Below are 14,892 nucleotides of genomic sequence, written 5' to 3'. Positions count from 1 at the left end.
TTTCTGCCCAGGCGCCTGTCTGCCTCCTGCCACCATTAACCTGCCATCCACTACGTCCACAGAGCCCAGACTGTTCGTGCCAAGGGGTGCCTCCAGGCCCACACCGAGCTGCCCTCAGCACCCCCTTGGCCTTCCGCCGTGCTCTTCGGCATCCAAAGTCTGAAAGGGGCCAAGGTAGCAGGGGGCTGGCATGTCAGCACTGCCCCAAGTGTGCGCATACCCAGCTGGGTTGCAACAGTGCCCAGGCTCAGCCTCGACTTTGCTCTGAAATCCGAGTGGGCGCCGAGACCAGGGAGAGGCCAAACATTGGGAGCAGCACATCCAAGCCAACAGAGGCAGGGGAGCTTCCCATGTACCCAGGAGTGCAGAGGTACCCAGGTCTACAGCCATGGCTAGGTGGTTATGGCTTCACCCAGGAGGATGGGGCTCCTGCCTGCTCCCAGCCCCCAAGAGCACAGGGATGCCTGGGTCCTGCACCGTAGCTGGGCGGCCACAGCTGCGCCCAGGGAGCTCGAGGGTCCCACCCTGCCAACTTGGAAGGGGGCGGGGCTTCCACCTGTTCCTGGCTACCGCCAGCTCCACGGAGCACACAACCCCAGATGCACCTTCCCCACTGCAGCCAGCATCATGGCAGCAGCTGCTCCAGATGGGCCACCAATACCAGACCTTAAAGAATTTCCACAAAGCTCTAAGGAAAATTAGCTCACAGTAAAGAATCACTACAAGATACTATAGGTAAAAGGCAAACTAAACAACAAACAGCAGGTTCAGACTCATGAAAACTTCTGATACAGAAATGATCAGAAAGAGAATATGAGAATGCTTAATATATATCAAGAAATGAAAGGCCTGAAAATCAGAGAGAGCAAGCAACTAGACAATTGATAGAAATAAAAACTAAGTAATTAAAATTGAAAATTCAATGGATAGGTTTAACATCAGTTTACATAAAGCTGAAGAGAAAGTAGTGAAATGAAAATAAGAACTGAAGGATTATCCAGAATTCCACTTAGACCAAGAAATGGGACATATAAAAGAAACATTAAGACACATGGGGGCCGGGCACGGAGGCTCACGCCTGTAATCCCAGCACTTTGGGAGGCCGAGGCAGGCAGATCACAAGGTCAGGAGATGGAGACCATTCTGGCTAACACAGTGAAACCCTGTCTCTACTAAAAATAAAAAAAAATTAGCCGGGCGTGGTGGCATGCACATGTAATCCCAGCTACTCAGGAGTCCAAGGAAGGAGAATCGCTTGAACCCGGGAGGCAGAGGTTGCAGTGAGCCAAAATTGTGCCACTGCACTCCCGCCTGGGCAACAGAGCAAGACTCTGTCTCTGAAAAAAAAAAAAAAAAAAAAAAAGACACATGGAAGAGAAAATAAAGTGGTCAAACATGTATCTTATCAGAGTTATAGAAGAGAAAATGGATAGAACAATATTTGAAGAAATATTCCTGAGAATTTCAAGAATATTGAAGGACTTAACAGAATCAGGAAGCCCAATGAATCTGAAGTTGGAAAAATTAAAAGAAATCTGCATATAGACACCTAGTAAAATCCTAGAACATTAAAGACAAAGAAAATATCTTAAAAGCAGCCAGAGAAAAGACAGATTAGATTCAAAAGTATGACAATTAGGCTGAGAGAAAATAAACGTAAACCAAAATTCTCTACCCAGGGAATACATTTTTTCCAGAACAAAGGCACAATAAAGAATCTTTCTGAAAAACAAAAACCAAAAACAGAGAGTTTATCAACCTCACTTAAGGAGATTCTAAAAGATACATTCATCAGACAATAGGAAGAGTATACTAAATGAAACTCCGAAATGCAAAAAGAAAAGAAGAGCAAAGAATTGGTAAATATGTAGATGCATGTAAATAAACTCTGTAAAATAATATTTTGTGGAATGGAAAATACAGATTAGAGTTATCACAGTAACCATTGCATATCAATTAGAAGAGCAGGTAATTGTAATTCCAGTGTTTAAGGTCCTTAGTTCGGAAAAAAATAATAAAAATATTGTTTAACGTTCAACTCTGATGAGTTAAAAATACATGTGAAAATTTTCTAACATAATCATTGAAAATAGTAGAAAATAGAGGTTATAAATTCCAAACTAGTAGAGAAGGAAAAAAACAAAAATAAAAACAAAGAATCCTCCCTGCCCCCAAAACAAAAATATAAAAAAGAAGAAACAAAAGAACATAGGAAAGCTGGATATTTGGTAGAAACAAATATAAATATATTAGTAATTACATTGAATGTAAATGGATAAAAGCCAATTCAGATTGAAGAAAAAGAATCCAGATATATGCTATTTATTAGTGACACCCATAAGGAAATAGAACAACTGAAAGTTTACATCAGTTCGACAGTCTGGGATCACCTTTATTCTATTTCAGGGCCTGTAGTAGCTCAGTGTTGGGCTGTTGTCCATTCACCTTTATCTCCCAGGTTTAGTTATTCAGGATTGCAGACCAAACTACAGTCCCTCATCCAAGACCCCAGGTTCTAACTTTGGTACCCAAGTCCCATGAGAGCCAGAAGCTATGCTCAGCCTTATGACTGCCTTTTCCATGTCAACAGTAGCTTCTAAGACAAAAACAACCATGAGGTGTAGGCTCACTCATCTTGATTTTAGTTTTCTGATTTTGGCCAGGTCTTTCCTCACTATCTTATTAGCTCTGTGATGCACTTACCAAAACCTTTTCCCCATATTTTGTCTAGCACCTTTTTTTAGTAACTTCGTCAGGAAGATTGATAAGTATTACCTAGTCCTCCATTACCAGAAGTAGACGTCCCTGGCTCCTCACTTTCACAGAGTCCATAGTGTCTTCAGTTCATGACTTGTGTCCCCACCCAGATTATAAATCTTTTGAATCTAGAGAATGGATTCTGTTAATTTTATGTATTAATACCTAATAAGGTACTAAAACAGATTGTCAGTAAATTATTAAATGAACTTGAATTTGCTATGACTATTTGACAGTGTTCAAAGCAAGTTAAATAGAGGTATATTTAGATAGTGTAGTCTAGCTAATCTATATACTGATTGGTGTACTTTCACGAATGATTTTTTTCCCATAAAATATATAGGGAGAGACAGGTGAAAAAGTTCAAGAGAATAAGATCACTATTAACTTTTGCAATTTAACCTTTATAAGACACTCTGAATTTGCCAAATTTAGGATTTCTTAGGCTGAGTCAGTCTGGATATTTATAAATGAGAGAGGAGGCGGCATTTATAAATTGAGACAGAATGCTGATTAAATATAGAGAAAGTATTCCCACTAGATTCCTTATCCAAGGACTTGTATATTACTAAACAGGATGAAAGGGCTTCCCCCCATTTCTTAGTTGGTTGTTAGTGTCTCATCCAATATTGCCACTTCCTATGCATAATCACTCAGTACTGGTAATATTCCATTCAACTGTTTTCTGGTTAGTAAAGTTATATTAATACTCTTCATATGATGCCTTATAAGATTGCCTTGCCTACATGATTTTATACATTATTCAGTCCAAAATATTTTCCAAATCACATTGTAATTTCCTTTTTGACCTAAGGTTTAGTTGTTTAGAAGTATTTTTCTTAATTTTCAGCATATAGGATTTTCTCATTATCTTTTTGCTCTTGATTTCTAGCTTAGTCTTATTTCATCAGAAGACATACTCTGTGTGATTTCAATTTTTAGAAATTTGCTAAATTGCTTTATGTATATGTTTTGTTGGTCTTTAAAAAAATAATTTGCAGCCGGGCACGGTGGCTCACGCCTGTAATCCCAGCACTTTGGGAGTCCAAGGTGGGCGGATCACAAGGTCAGGAGTTCAAGACCAGCCTGGCCAACATAGTGAAACCCTGTCTCTACTAAAAGTACAAAAAAATTAGCCAGGCGTGGTGTGCACCTGTAATCCCAGCTATTCGGGAGGCTGAGGCAGGAGAATCACGTGAACCTCGGAGTCCAAGTTTGCAGTGGGTTGAGATCGCACCATTGCACTCCAGCCTGGGTGACGGTGTGAGACTGTCTCAAAAAAAAAAAAAAAAATTGCATTCAATATTCTATACAAGTCCATTAGGTCAAGTTTGCTAATAATATTGTTCAACTTTTCTATTTTCTTCCTGACTTCTTTGTTTTGTCAACATTGAAATGTGTTTTAAACTCTACCTTGATTCTGAATTTAATCTACTTGTCCTCATTGTACCTTTGATTTTTTGTGTAAATATTTAGAGAATTTGTTAGGTTCATTCAAGTTAGAACTGTTATATCTTCCTGGTGTTTGAGTCATTTATCATTATGAAACATCTCTATTTCCACATTGCTTTTTACCTTGAAATCTGCTTTGCATGAATAATATAGCTAAGCCAGCTTTTCTTTTGGCTAGAGTTTGCATGGTATATCTTTTTCATCCTTTTACTTTCAATCTTTCTATATCCTTATGTTTCAAGTGTGTCTCTCATAAGTAGCATATAGTTAGCTTTGATTTTTTTAATCCAGTCTGACAATTTTTGTCTTTTGAATAAATCATTTAGTTCATTTACTTTTAATACAGTATGTGTTGCATTTAAATCAGGCATCTTGTTAATGCTTATATTTGACTCTTCTGTATTTATTTTCTTTTTTTCTGTATTTCTTTTAGATTGATTATAGTGGGGAAAAAGGTAAACAAAACTTTATTCCTTCCGCTTGACAGCTTAACCTCAGTTAAATTTCTAGCCCTGTTCCTCTGGCAACCTAGTAAGACATATATCACTTAACACCATTACTTATGGTCAAAATTATCCTGTCAGTAAATTGCATCTGTCTTGGGAGAATGATGTCTGGTGGGGATGATATACTTTGGGTTTGCCTGAGCTCAGTGACCCTTGTATTAGGTCTGTCCTTTGCTGGACCCTGGAAGCTATGTCTTCTGAGCTGTTCTAAGAGATATTTGGTCCTGTGGGGCATGCGGCTTTTAAGCCAAGATCACCTCGCACACGTGCCCAATGTGGATCTCATCTCCTTACACCTAAGCTGTCACTTGACTGCTGTGTGGACTGCTCCAAGGACACTGACGCTACCTGCTAGCAAACTGTGTTCTTGGCCTTTTGAAGAGATTGGTGCCAAATGTGGCCTATGAGTATTCTGAGTCAAAATGTTTAGTTAGACCTAAGAACATTCTCTTTCCCCTCCCCTGGTGTTACAAGTATTTTTTATCATTTTATTTATTCTCTTTATTATTTTGGAAGATTTACTTAAATACTGTTATAGTGGTTACTTGACTTACTGCAGTATCATTCTTGAATATAAAAATCTAATATTATTTATTACTTTTGCCTCCTTCCTAGAAAATGCAAGGCCAATTTAATTCCATTTACCTTCCTCCTAACTTGTATGCTATTTTGGTCATGTATTTTAATTATATACCAAAATAACATGCATGTATTTTAATTATATACCAAAATATATTTGGTCATGTATTTTAATTATATACCAAAATAACATGCATATACATTTTTAAAACCAGTAAGACATTATTATATCTATTTAGATATAAATATATTTATTATATTAGATAGATATTTTATCTATATTATCTATATCTATATTACCTATAGCTATTTATACCTATATTATCTATATTATCTAATATTTATATCTATTATAGATATTAAATGATATAGATATATCTACTTAGATATAAATAGATATATTTATATCTAAATAGATTTATATTTAGATATAAATAGATATATCTATTTAGATTGTAATTTACATCTATTATATCTATTTATTCACTTGTTTATCTTTTTTTCCTCTTCCTGTTTTTTTTTAAATATATTTTGGTTTTATTTTGCCAAGTTACTCATGAAAAGCATGACTTTTTTTCTTTTCTTTTCTTTTTTTTTTTTTTTTTTTTTTGAGACAGGGTCTCACTCTGTCGCCCAGACTGGAGTGCATTGGCATGTTTTCAGCTCACTGCAACCTCCACCTCCTGAGTTCAAGCAATTCTCATGCCTCGGCCTCCCAAGTAGCTGGGACTACAGGTGCACGCCACCACACCCGGTTAATTTTTGTATTTTTTGGTAGAGATGGGGTTTCACCATGTTGGCCAGGCTGGTCTCAAACCCCTGACCTCAACTTATCCGCCCACCTTGGCCTCCCAAAGTGCTGGGATTACAGGCGTGAGCCACTGCACACAGCCCCTATATTGTTTACCTTCCATCTGGGATCATTTTCTTCTGCCTTAACCTCACTCTATTATATTTGAAATCTGAGGGTGACAAATGTTGTTTTTGTTTACCAAAAAATATTTCTATACTGTTTTCATTCTTGAAGAATATTTTTGCTCAGTGTAAAATTCTACGTTAGCAGTGTCTTTTGGCACTTCAAAGGTAATGTTCCTTTGTCTTCTGGATCTCATAGTTTCTTATGAGAAGTTAGCTCTCAGTCTGTCTCTTTGTTGCTCCTTAAGGTAATCTTTTTTTTTCCCTCTGGCTGCTTTGATTTTCAGAAGTTTCACTATGATGTGCTTAGGTGTAGATTTTTTTTAAAATATGCTTGTAGTTTGTAGAATCTCTTCAATTTGTAGCTCCACTTTTTTTTTTTTTATCAGTTTTGGCAAGTTCTTTTCAAATATTTCTTCTGTCCCTTCTGTCTCCTCTCCTTTAGAACTGCATCTCACTGTATCTTCTATACCTCTTAGCCTCCCATCTTTGTTTTCCATCTTTTTGTCTATCCATGCTTCATTCCAGAAAATTTCTTCTCACCTAACTTCTAGTACATTCATTTTTTTTTCTTCACCTATTTCTTTTTTTTTTTTTCTTTAAGATGGAGTCTTGCTCTGTTGCCCAGGCTGGAGTGCAGTGATGCTATCTCAGCTCACTGCAACTTCTGCCTCCCAGTTTCAAGACATTCTCTTGCCTCAGCCTCCTGAGTAAACTGGGATTATAGGAGCGTACCACCATGCCCAGCTAATTTTTTGTATTTTTAGTAGAGACGGGGTTTCACCATGTTGGCCAGGCTGGTCTCAAACTCCTGACCTTAAGTGATCCACCTGCCTTGGCCTCCCAAAGGGCTGGGATTACAGGCATGAGCCACCACGCCTGGCCTTCTTCACCTACTTCTAATCTACTCTTCCACTGATCCACTGAGTTCTTAATTTCCTTTATTATATTTTTCAGTTCTAGGTTTCCATTTGACTTGGTTCTTTTTCATAGTTTCTGGTTCTACACAAAATTCTCATTATTGTCTTTTGTCACCTTGAACATGGTAAGCATAGTTATTTTAATATCTCTATCTGATAACCTCAGTGTCTGGATACCTGCAGGTTTGTTTATTTTTTTATTTTGTTTTGCTGTTTCTAATTCCAGTTTACTTGGCTACTTATATGTCTGGTTACTTTTTATTTTGTTCCAAATATTATATTTGCAAAATTATCTGCAGAAATAATTGGAGGCCCAAGTTTATGTGATTTTTCTTCAGGGAAGAGTTAATTTTGCTTCTTTTAGTTACCTAAGAACAATAGTATTCCAAATCAGCTATTCCAATTTCAAGGACTTAGGTGATTCAAAGCTGAATTATGGTCTCTGTAAAGGACTGCCTCCTTCTAATTCATCCTTATTCCTGTTGGGATCCTAACCCAAAGTGAGAGGGGTTTACCTGTGTCCCCTCCTTTTCAAGCCTTACTTGCTAATCTTTGTCCCACTAGGCCCATGAAGCTGCCAGAATCACTACTCAGATCCCATCTACCTTCTCTGGAATTGGCAAATTTCCCCAGGAAAAAAAGGCAGCCTCAAACCTGGGTTCTCCTCCATGGTTTTCTTCCTCTCCTGGATTCTGACCCAGTAAATTCTCCACTGTCTTGTTAGATCTCCCATGTCTTCAGGCAAACGTTTTGTTTATTTTGTTTACCTATTCTAGTTAACCCTCAGCATGGGTGTCAGTTTAAATTACCTAGTCTGTCATTACTCAAAGAAAGCCCTAGTATCTTCATTTCATAAATTAGCTAATTAGTTCCAGAGAGAATTTACAGCCAAGACTCAAGTGTTCTGCTTTTGTACAATGCTTATTCTGTTACACTAGTACCAAACATGCAGATAAATCTGGTAGCATTTTGGCATTTACTGTGCTCAGTGCCACTTTTCTTGGTTTATTCACCAAGAAGTAAAGACACTCTATTCCAGCAAACTAGTAGAAAATCCTTAAGTAAACAGTGCCTCCTCCCAACTTCCCCATCCTATTAAGATTTTTAAAAAACTTACCATAAGCCATTTTTTAAAGTGAGCTACAGTTGTTCCCCCACTATAAATGCTCCACTTGAAAATCATTACAGATTTAGTGAACGTTTGATCACCCATCACTATTTTTAAAGTAGGATTCTGCTTGTGCTTTATAATAAAATATACCAAAATTTAATATCTAATGAAAGGGTTGATATTCCAGAATAGGGAAGAAGTGTAAGTTATCTATCAATCCATAACAAATCACTGTAAAATATAGTGCTTAAAATAATGGTTCTTTGTCATGATTCAGGGGTTGACTGGGCAGTTCTGCTGGGCTCACCAAGCAGCTGCAGTCAGCTGGGGCTAGATAGGCTAAGATGAGCTCACTCAAATGGCGTGCCTGGATGATTGGGCATCTTTTCTTCAGGTAGTCTTTAATCCCGGGCTTCTTCACATGGTAGAAGTGGTCCAAGAGGGCAGACCCTCTCGAGGATGGGCTTCCAGAAGTAACCCAGTGTTGCTTCTGCTGCATTCTACTGGTTAAAGCATGTCACAGGCCAAGCCAGATTTGAGAAGTGGTGTAGAGACTCCACCTCTTACTGGGAGGTGGTGCAAGATATTGAGGTCATGTTTTTCTTTCTGCTACAGATGACAAGATGAAAAAGGGCAGGTGTACTAGGCAGAATAATGGCCTCTGCATTGCAACAGTAACTCTCTGACATCAGCTAAGTGTCCTACAATTCAATTCAGTTCTTACACTAACTACCCAGAGTCAGCATTAATCTAAAAAATTAAAGGACAGGGTCCCTAACAAGACCCTCCTTTACTTCAGACACCAGCTGCAAGTGAGGTCCACAGAACACCTGCCCTTATATATGACTTGGGTATAAATTTGAGGATTCCCATGACCCCCCTCTTCAGGTTTGATAATTCACTAGAATGATTCACAGAACTCGGGTCCAAGCACAGGAGCTTCTGTCCCCCTGGAATCAGAGTGCACCACCCTCTGAGTACATCCATGTGTTCACCAACCAAGAAGCTCTTCTGAGGCTCAGTATCCTGAGGTTTTGTTTTTTTGTTTTATCAGCGTTTCATCACAAAGGCATGATTGACTAAATCTTTGGTCACATGATTAAGCTTAATCTTTAGTCTCCCTAACCTACCCAGAGGTCAGGCAGCTGTAAGTTCCAGCACATGACAGAGTTTTCTGGTGACCAGCTCCCATCCTGAAGCTATCTAGACGCCCAGCTATGAGTCACCTCATTATCATAACTAAGACACTCCTGTCACTGAAGAAATTTCATAAGTTTTTGAAGCTCTATGCCAGAAACCAGGAACAAAGGCTAGATAGATAATATTTTTTATTCTTACTATTACTATGCCGTAGTCATCCCAGATGTCCACAACGTAATCCCCAGAACCTATGAACATGATATGTGCTGTGGCAAGGTGGAATTAAGGTTGCAGATGGAGATAAGGCTACTAATAAATGGGCCTGAAAATAAGGGCTTATCCTCCATTACCCAAGTGAGCCCAGTGCTGTCACGAGTCCTTCAGTGGGAAGGAGGGAAGCAGAAAAGTCAGAACGAAGAGGTGACATCATAAAAGACTCAACTGACCATTGCTGGCTTTGAAGATGGAAGGGGGCCACCAGCCAAGGAATGTGGGCAGCCTCCAGAAGCTGGAAAATATAAGAAAATGGGTTTTCTTCTGGATCTCCCAAAAACACCAACCCTGCTGACACACTGACTTTTGGCTCAGTTAAACCTGTTTCAGACTTCTGACCTCCAGAAATGTGAGATAATAAAACTGTGTTGTTTTAATATACTAGATTTATGATAATCTGCTGTAGCAGCAATAGGAAACTAATACGGCAAGTCCTACAAAAAGGCAAAAAATGGCATTACCTTTCACCATGTAGGACAGCATGATAAATGTACTATCAGAGTTTCTTTTTTTAGGTGTTGGAAACTGTTATTCTGTTCAAAATGCAAGTAAATTTACATCCTTCAAATCTCTCCTACTTCTTAAATTATTTACTACCCCTTTCTACTTCTAGCCCTCAGCGGAGCTCAAAACTGCCTCATTTAACTACAGAGTATTCTGTATCTTAATCAAAGTGCATCTGTGTGTGTCTGATAGATAACAGATTCAGAGAAGGAAAAGAAATTCTTTACACTTGTAGGATACATTTGACCTCATTGATTCATCCAGTGATAATTTATTCATTATCTTCAGTGTACCAGGATTTATGCCAAGCATGGTTTTATATTTAAAAGGGGTTATGATCTAATATGTGGTATAAAACTTAATTGGCACAGAGGGAAGGATTGCTAGCTGAGCTCCTTCATAGAATCAGTGATGCCTATAGGTGGTTTTGGAACTTCTCTACTTACCCATGAAGTTTAATCTCTTTTCCAAAAGTACAAACTCATGCAATAATATTAATAATGATGGCTGACACTTAAGGAGCACTTACTATATACCAGAGCTGTCCGTCCCTATCATTCCTTAAGATAATATTAACATTAACAAAGAATGTCCTTTTACATTCTCCATCCATTTTCATCGTTAGCTGCTGCCTTTTTCTGTTGAATTACTCCTTCAGCTGCTTTAACCTTGTTTTCATAAATACACAGAAACTCGATCTTTACGTCTCTGTTATTTACTTCCTAGTTTTATCCCTTTTCTACTATTCCCAATAAAGCCTAAAACATAATTAAACGAAAATTTAGCTGAATGCACGAGAACTTCTAACCTGGAATTGAAGGAGAAAGGAAGAATAACTGCTTTATTCACAAGTGTATGCCTGAGAAATTAGAGGCACTGAGCTTAACTTGACACAATTAACACTAATTACATGTTAGTGTCCCTAGCTGGGAAATTTTCTCCAGTGAAACTTACCATTTGCTGATTTGTTTCTTTAGGAACCATACTACGTTCGTTGCATCAAACCCAATGACAAGAAATCTCCACAGATATTTGATGATGAACGCTGCCGGCACCAAGTAGAATATCTTGGACTACTGGAAAATGTGAGAGTGCGTCGGGCAGGATTTGCCTTCCGCCAGACATACGAGAAGTTTCTGCACAGGTGAGAATAGACTCATCAGAGAGGCCTAGTTCACTGAGAGTAAGGGAATCCTCCCTATACAATAGTGCATCAGCACATATTAGGTAATCTATAAGTATTTGTTGGGTGAACAAAAGAGCTGAGGAAATTACAAATATGAAAGACTTTCCCAGTTTCAACATGAGTCCCTGAATTCATGGTTTATGGACCATGAAAAAGTTTCAGCCTTTTGGGAGGAAATACTGGCATCATAGCATAGCAGAACGAGCACTGATCTGAAGTCACATTGTGAGTGGAATTCTGATTATGCCACTTGCTTGCTGCTTGATCATGGGCCAGAAATTTAACTTCTATGACCCTGTTTTTGCATCTGTAAAATAGGTAAAATAACATTTTACTTATGTTATGAGAAAGGACTGTTATTAGAAATTAACCTAAGTAAAAAGCCTAGATTCCTGGTACATCGTAGCTATTTAATTAATGCTGCCTATCATTACTGGTGTTAGTAATTATCATAATAATAAAATATTAAGGAGTTAAGCATGGAGGACCTGAAATCAGTCTGCCTGGTTTGATTCCTGGCTCTGTCATTTTTCAGTTGTGTGACTTTGGACAAATTACATACCCTTTTCATGCCTGTTTCCTCATGTGTAAAATGGGGATAATAATAATAACTACCTTGAAGCATTGCTAGAGGGTTAAATAAGATAATATATACAAAGCACTTGGAATAGTAGTACTTCCGTATAGTAATCACTCAATAAGTGTAATATATTGTTGCTATTGTTAATTTATTGTTGATAATGTTGCTTAATGATACCATGTCATATAAAAAAAGATAATGATAATTGATAACTTGGAATCACAAGAATGCTTTAAATTCCATCTGTTTTAAAACATTTATTGAACATTTTCTATAATCTCGACTATAGATTTCCCCCAAAATGAATAAATTTACATAAAATATAAATAAGAAAAATGCAGAAAATTAAAATACTTTAGATTAGTTGGTCAAAAAAGAGCCTCTAAGGAGCTGACAATGACAGGAAGCAGCCAGCCATACAAAGATCAGAGCAAAGAGAAGGTGGGGCAGAGGGAAGAGCCAGGGAAAAGGCTCTATTGTGGTAGTAAGTGAGGCATTTTCGATGCCAAATGTAGTCCGTTGTGGTTGGAGGACACTGACAGGACAGTGGTGTGAGATGAGATCAGAGAGACAGACAAGAGCCAAATCATGTTGAACTTTGTAATCAGACTAAACTATTTAGATTTTCGCTAGGCGTGATTTAAAAAACAAAGAAAGAAACAAAACCATTGGTGGGTTTTAAGCATGGAGTTACACAACCTTATGGATGTCTTAAAGGAATCACTGTGGCTGCTGTGTGAATAGAAGGCAAGGAGATGTTGGCCGGGCGCAGTGGCTCACATCTGTAATCCCAGCACTTTGGGAGGTTGAGGTGGGCAGATCATGAGGTCAGGAGATCTAGACCATCCTGGCTAACAAGGTGAAACCCCGTCTCTACTAAAAATACAAAAAATTAGCCGGGCGTGGTGGTGGGCACCTGTAGTCCCAGCTACTCGAGGAGGCTGAGGCAGGAAAATGGCCTGAACCTGGGAGGCGGAGCTTGCAGTGAGCGGAGATCACGCCACTGCACTCCAGCCCGGGCGACAGAGCAAGACTCTGTCTCAAAAAAAAAAAAAAAAAAAAATGCAAGGAGATGTTTAAGGATGCTATTGCAGGAGTCCAGGAGACAGGGCTTGATGATAGTGCCTTCAGTAAGGGACTATTATAGATATGAGAGCAGTGGACAGATTTGGGATATGTTTGAGGGATAAAGTTGACAAGACAAGACTCTCTCATGGATTAGATATGATGAAACAGGAATAAAGAGGAATGAAGGATGAAAATTATAGTTTGGCTTGAGCATCTAGGTAAGCGCAGTGCCATTTGCTGAGATAAAATTGGGTAAAATAATTTTGAGGAACAGGACGTGGAACAGGAGTAAAGATGGAATCAAGATTATTCTCTTGACTGTGTTAACTTTGAAACATCTCTATGTTCACTTTGAAATGCCTACTAAATATCTAGGCAGAAATATTAAGCCATTAGACTTTTATACCTGGAGTTCTGGAAAGAAGTTTAGGCTGCAAATAAGAGATTTTGGAGTCACTGGTAACATAGATTACATAGAAAGTCTCGGGACTGGATAGTGAAGAGGAGGAGGTCCATGACAATATTTCGATTTGTGGTCTGGCATGAAAGAACCAGCAAAGATAAGAGAAGCAGCAACCAATAAGGTAGAAGAAAAACCAGAAGAGGATTATGTCACAGAAGCCAAGAGAAGATGGCTTTTTTTTTTTCTTTTTTTGACGGGATCTTGCTCTGTCACCCAGGCTGGAGTACAGTGGCACCATCTCAGCTCACTGCAGCTCCACATCCCGGGTTCAAGCGATTCTCCTGCCCCAGCCTCCCAAGTAGCTGGGATTACAGGGGTGCATCACCACACCCAGCTAATTTTTTTTTCATTTTTAATAGAGACAGAGTTTCACCATGTTGGCCAGGCTGGTCTCAACCTCCTGACCTCAGGTGATCCACCCGCCTCAGCCTCCCAAAGTGCTGGGATTATAGGCATGAGCCACCACGCCCAGCCAGAAGATGGCATTTTGAGAAAAGTGTAGCAACTTTCTGCTGCCCTTTATATGAAGTTCAAGAGCAGGCAAAACTAATTTATGGTGATAGAAATCAGAATAGTGGTCAGCTATTTGTATGGCAGACTGGAAAGCAGAATGGGGGAACTCTCTGAGATGATATATCTTGATTGGGGTGTCGGTTTCATGAGTATACACATTTGTCAGAACTTACTGAATTATATACCTAAGTGTGTATATTTTAGTATATGTAAATTTGATCACAATTTTTAAAATGTTTTTTAAAAACTAAACTTTTTTAAAAAGTAAATTAGTGGGCCAGAGGATCAAGCTGAAGTCTTGTTCCAGATCTCATCACAGAGAAAAAAAGATGCAAGTATTAAAGAAAGGTCTAGCCGCATGTGAGGTTGATCCAGGAGCAGCAAAACCCATGTAACAGAAGGACTAGAGGAAAGAACACCAAGAATAGGGGAGAGGCACTATTCGAACAGCGGCCAGGGGTTTGCATGAACTGAAAAAAGACGAATCTTCGGATTAAAAGGATACACTGATTGTCAAGCATAAGAATTTTTTAAAAACTTAAAAATACATTTGTTCACTTTTAGAATGTTAAAGAAAAATACTTATAGCTCCCAAGAAAAAAAGACAAACTGCCTATGGGGAGTGAGAATCACGCTGACATCTGGTTCCTCATGAACGTTTGATCAAGTAGACGAAGGAGCAAAATGCCTTCACGGTGCAAAGAAAGGCTTTCATGCCTAGAATTGTATTCTGTGTCAAAATACCATTCAAGAGTGTGAGTAAAATAAACAGCATTTTCTGGCATACCTAGTCTGAGAAAGTTTATTATTCATAGACCCTCTGAAAAATCTTCTAGGGGATGTACTTCAGCAAAAAGAAAGATGAATGCAGAAAGGAAATATGTGGCAGGATATATGCAAAAAAGTAACATTGAGCAAAGAAATC

At 38.6% G+C, this 14,892-nt stretch overlaps 1 protein-coding gene across 8 annotated transcripts in view; it reads left to right on the top strand.

The window, feature by feature from the left end:
• Positions 1-14,892, top strand: part of MYO1D (myosin ID) — a 378,547-nt gene that overhangs the window by 143,175 nt on the left and 220,480 nt on the right. For all 8 annotated transcript variants that reach the window (XM_055258294.2, XM_063628497.1, XM_063628498.1 and 5 more), the window contains exon 15: positions 11,135-11,301. In XM_055258294.2, coding sequence (XP_055114269.1) covers positions 11,135-11,301 — 167 coding nt within the window. The remainder of the gene's footprint in view (positions 1-11,134; positions 11,302-14,892) is intronic.

Source organism: Symphalangus syndactylus, chromosome 20 (assembly GCF_028878055.3).
Source record: "Symphalangus syndactylus isolate Jambi chromosome 20, NHGRI_mSymSyn1-v2.1_pri, whole genome shotgun sequence".
NCBI classification, from domain to species: domain Eukaryota; kingdom Metazoa; phylum Chordata; class Mammalia; order Primates; family Hylobatidae; genus Symphalangus; species Symphalangus syndactylus.
Note: the sequence above shows the minus strand (reverse complement) of the source record. Positions and strands in the feature narration are given on the sequence as shown.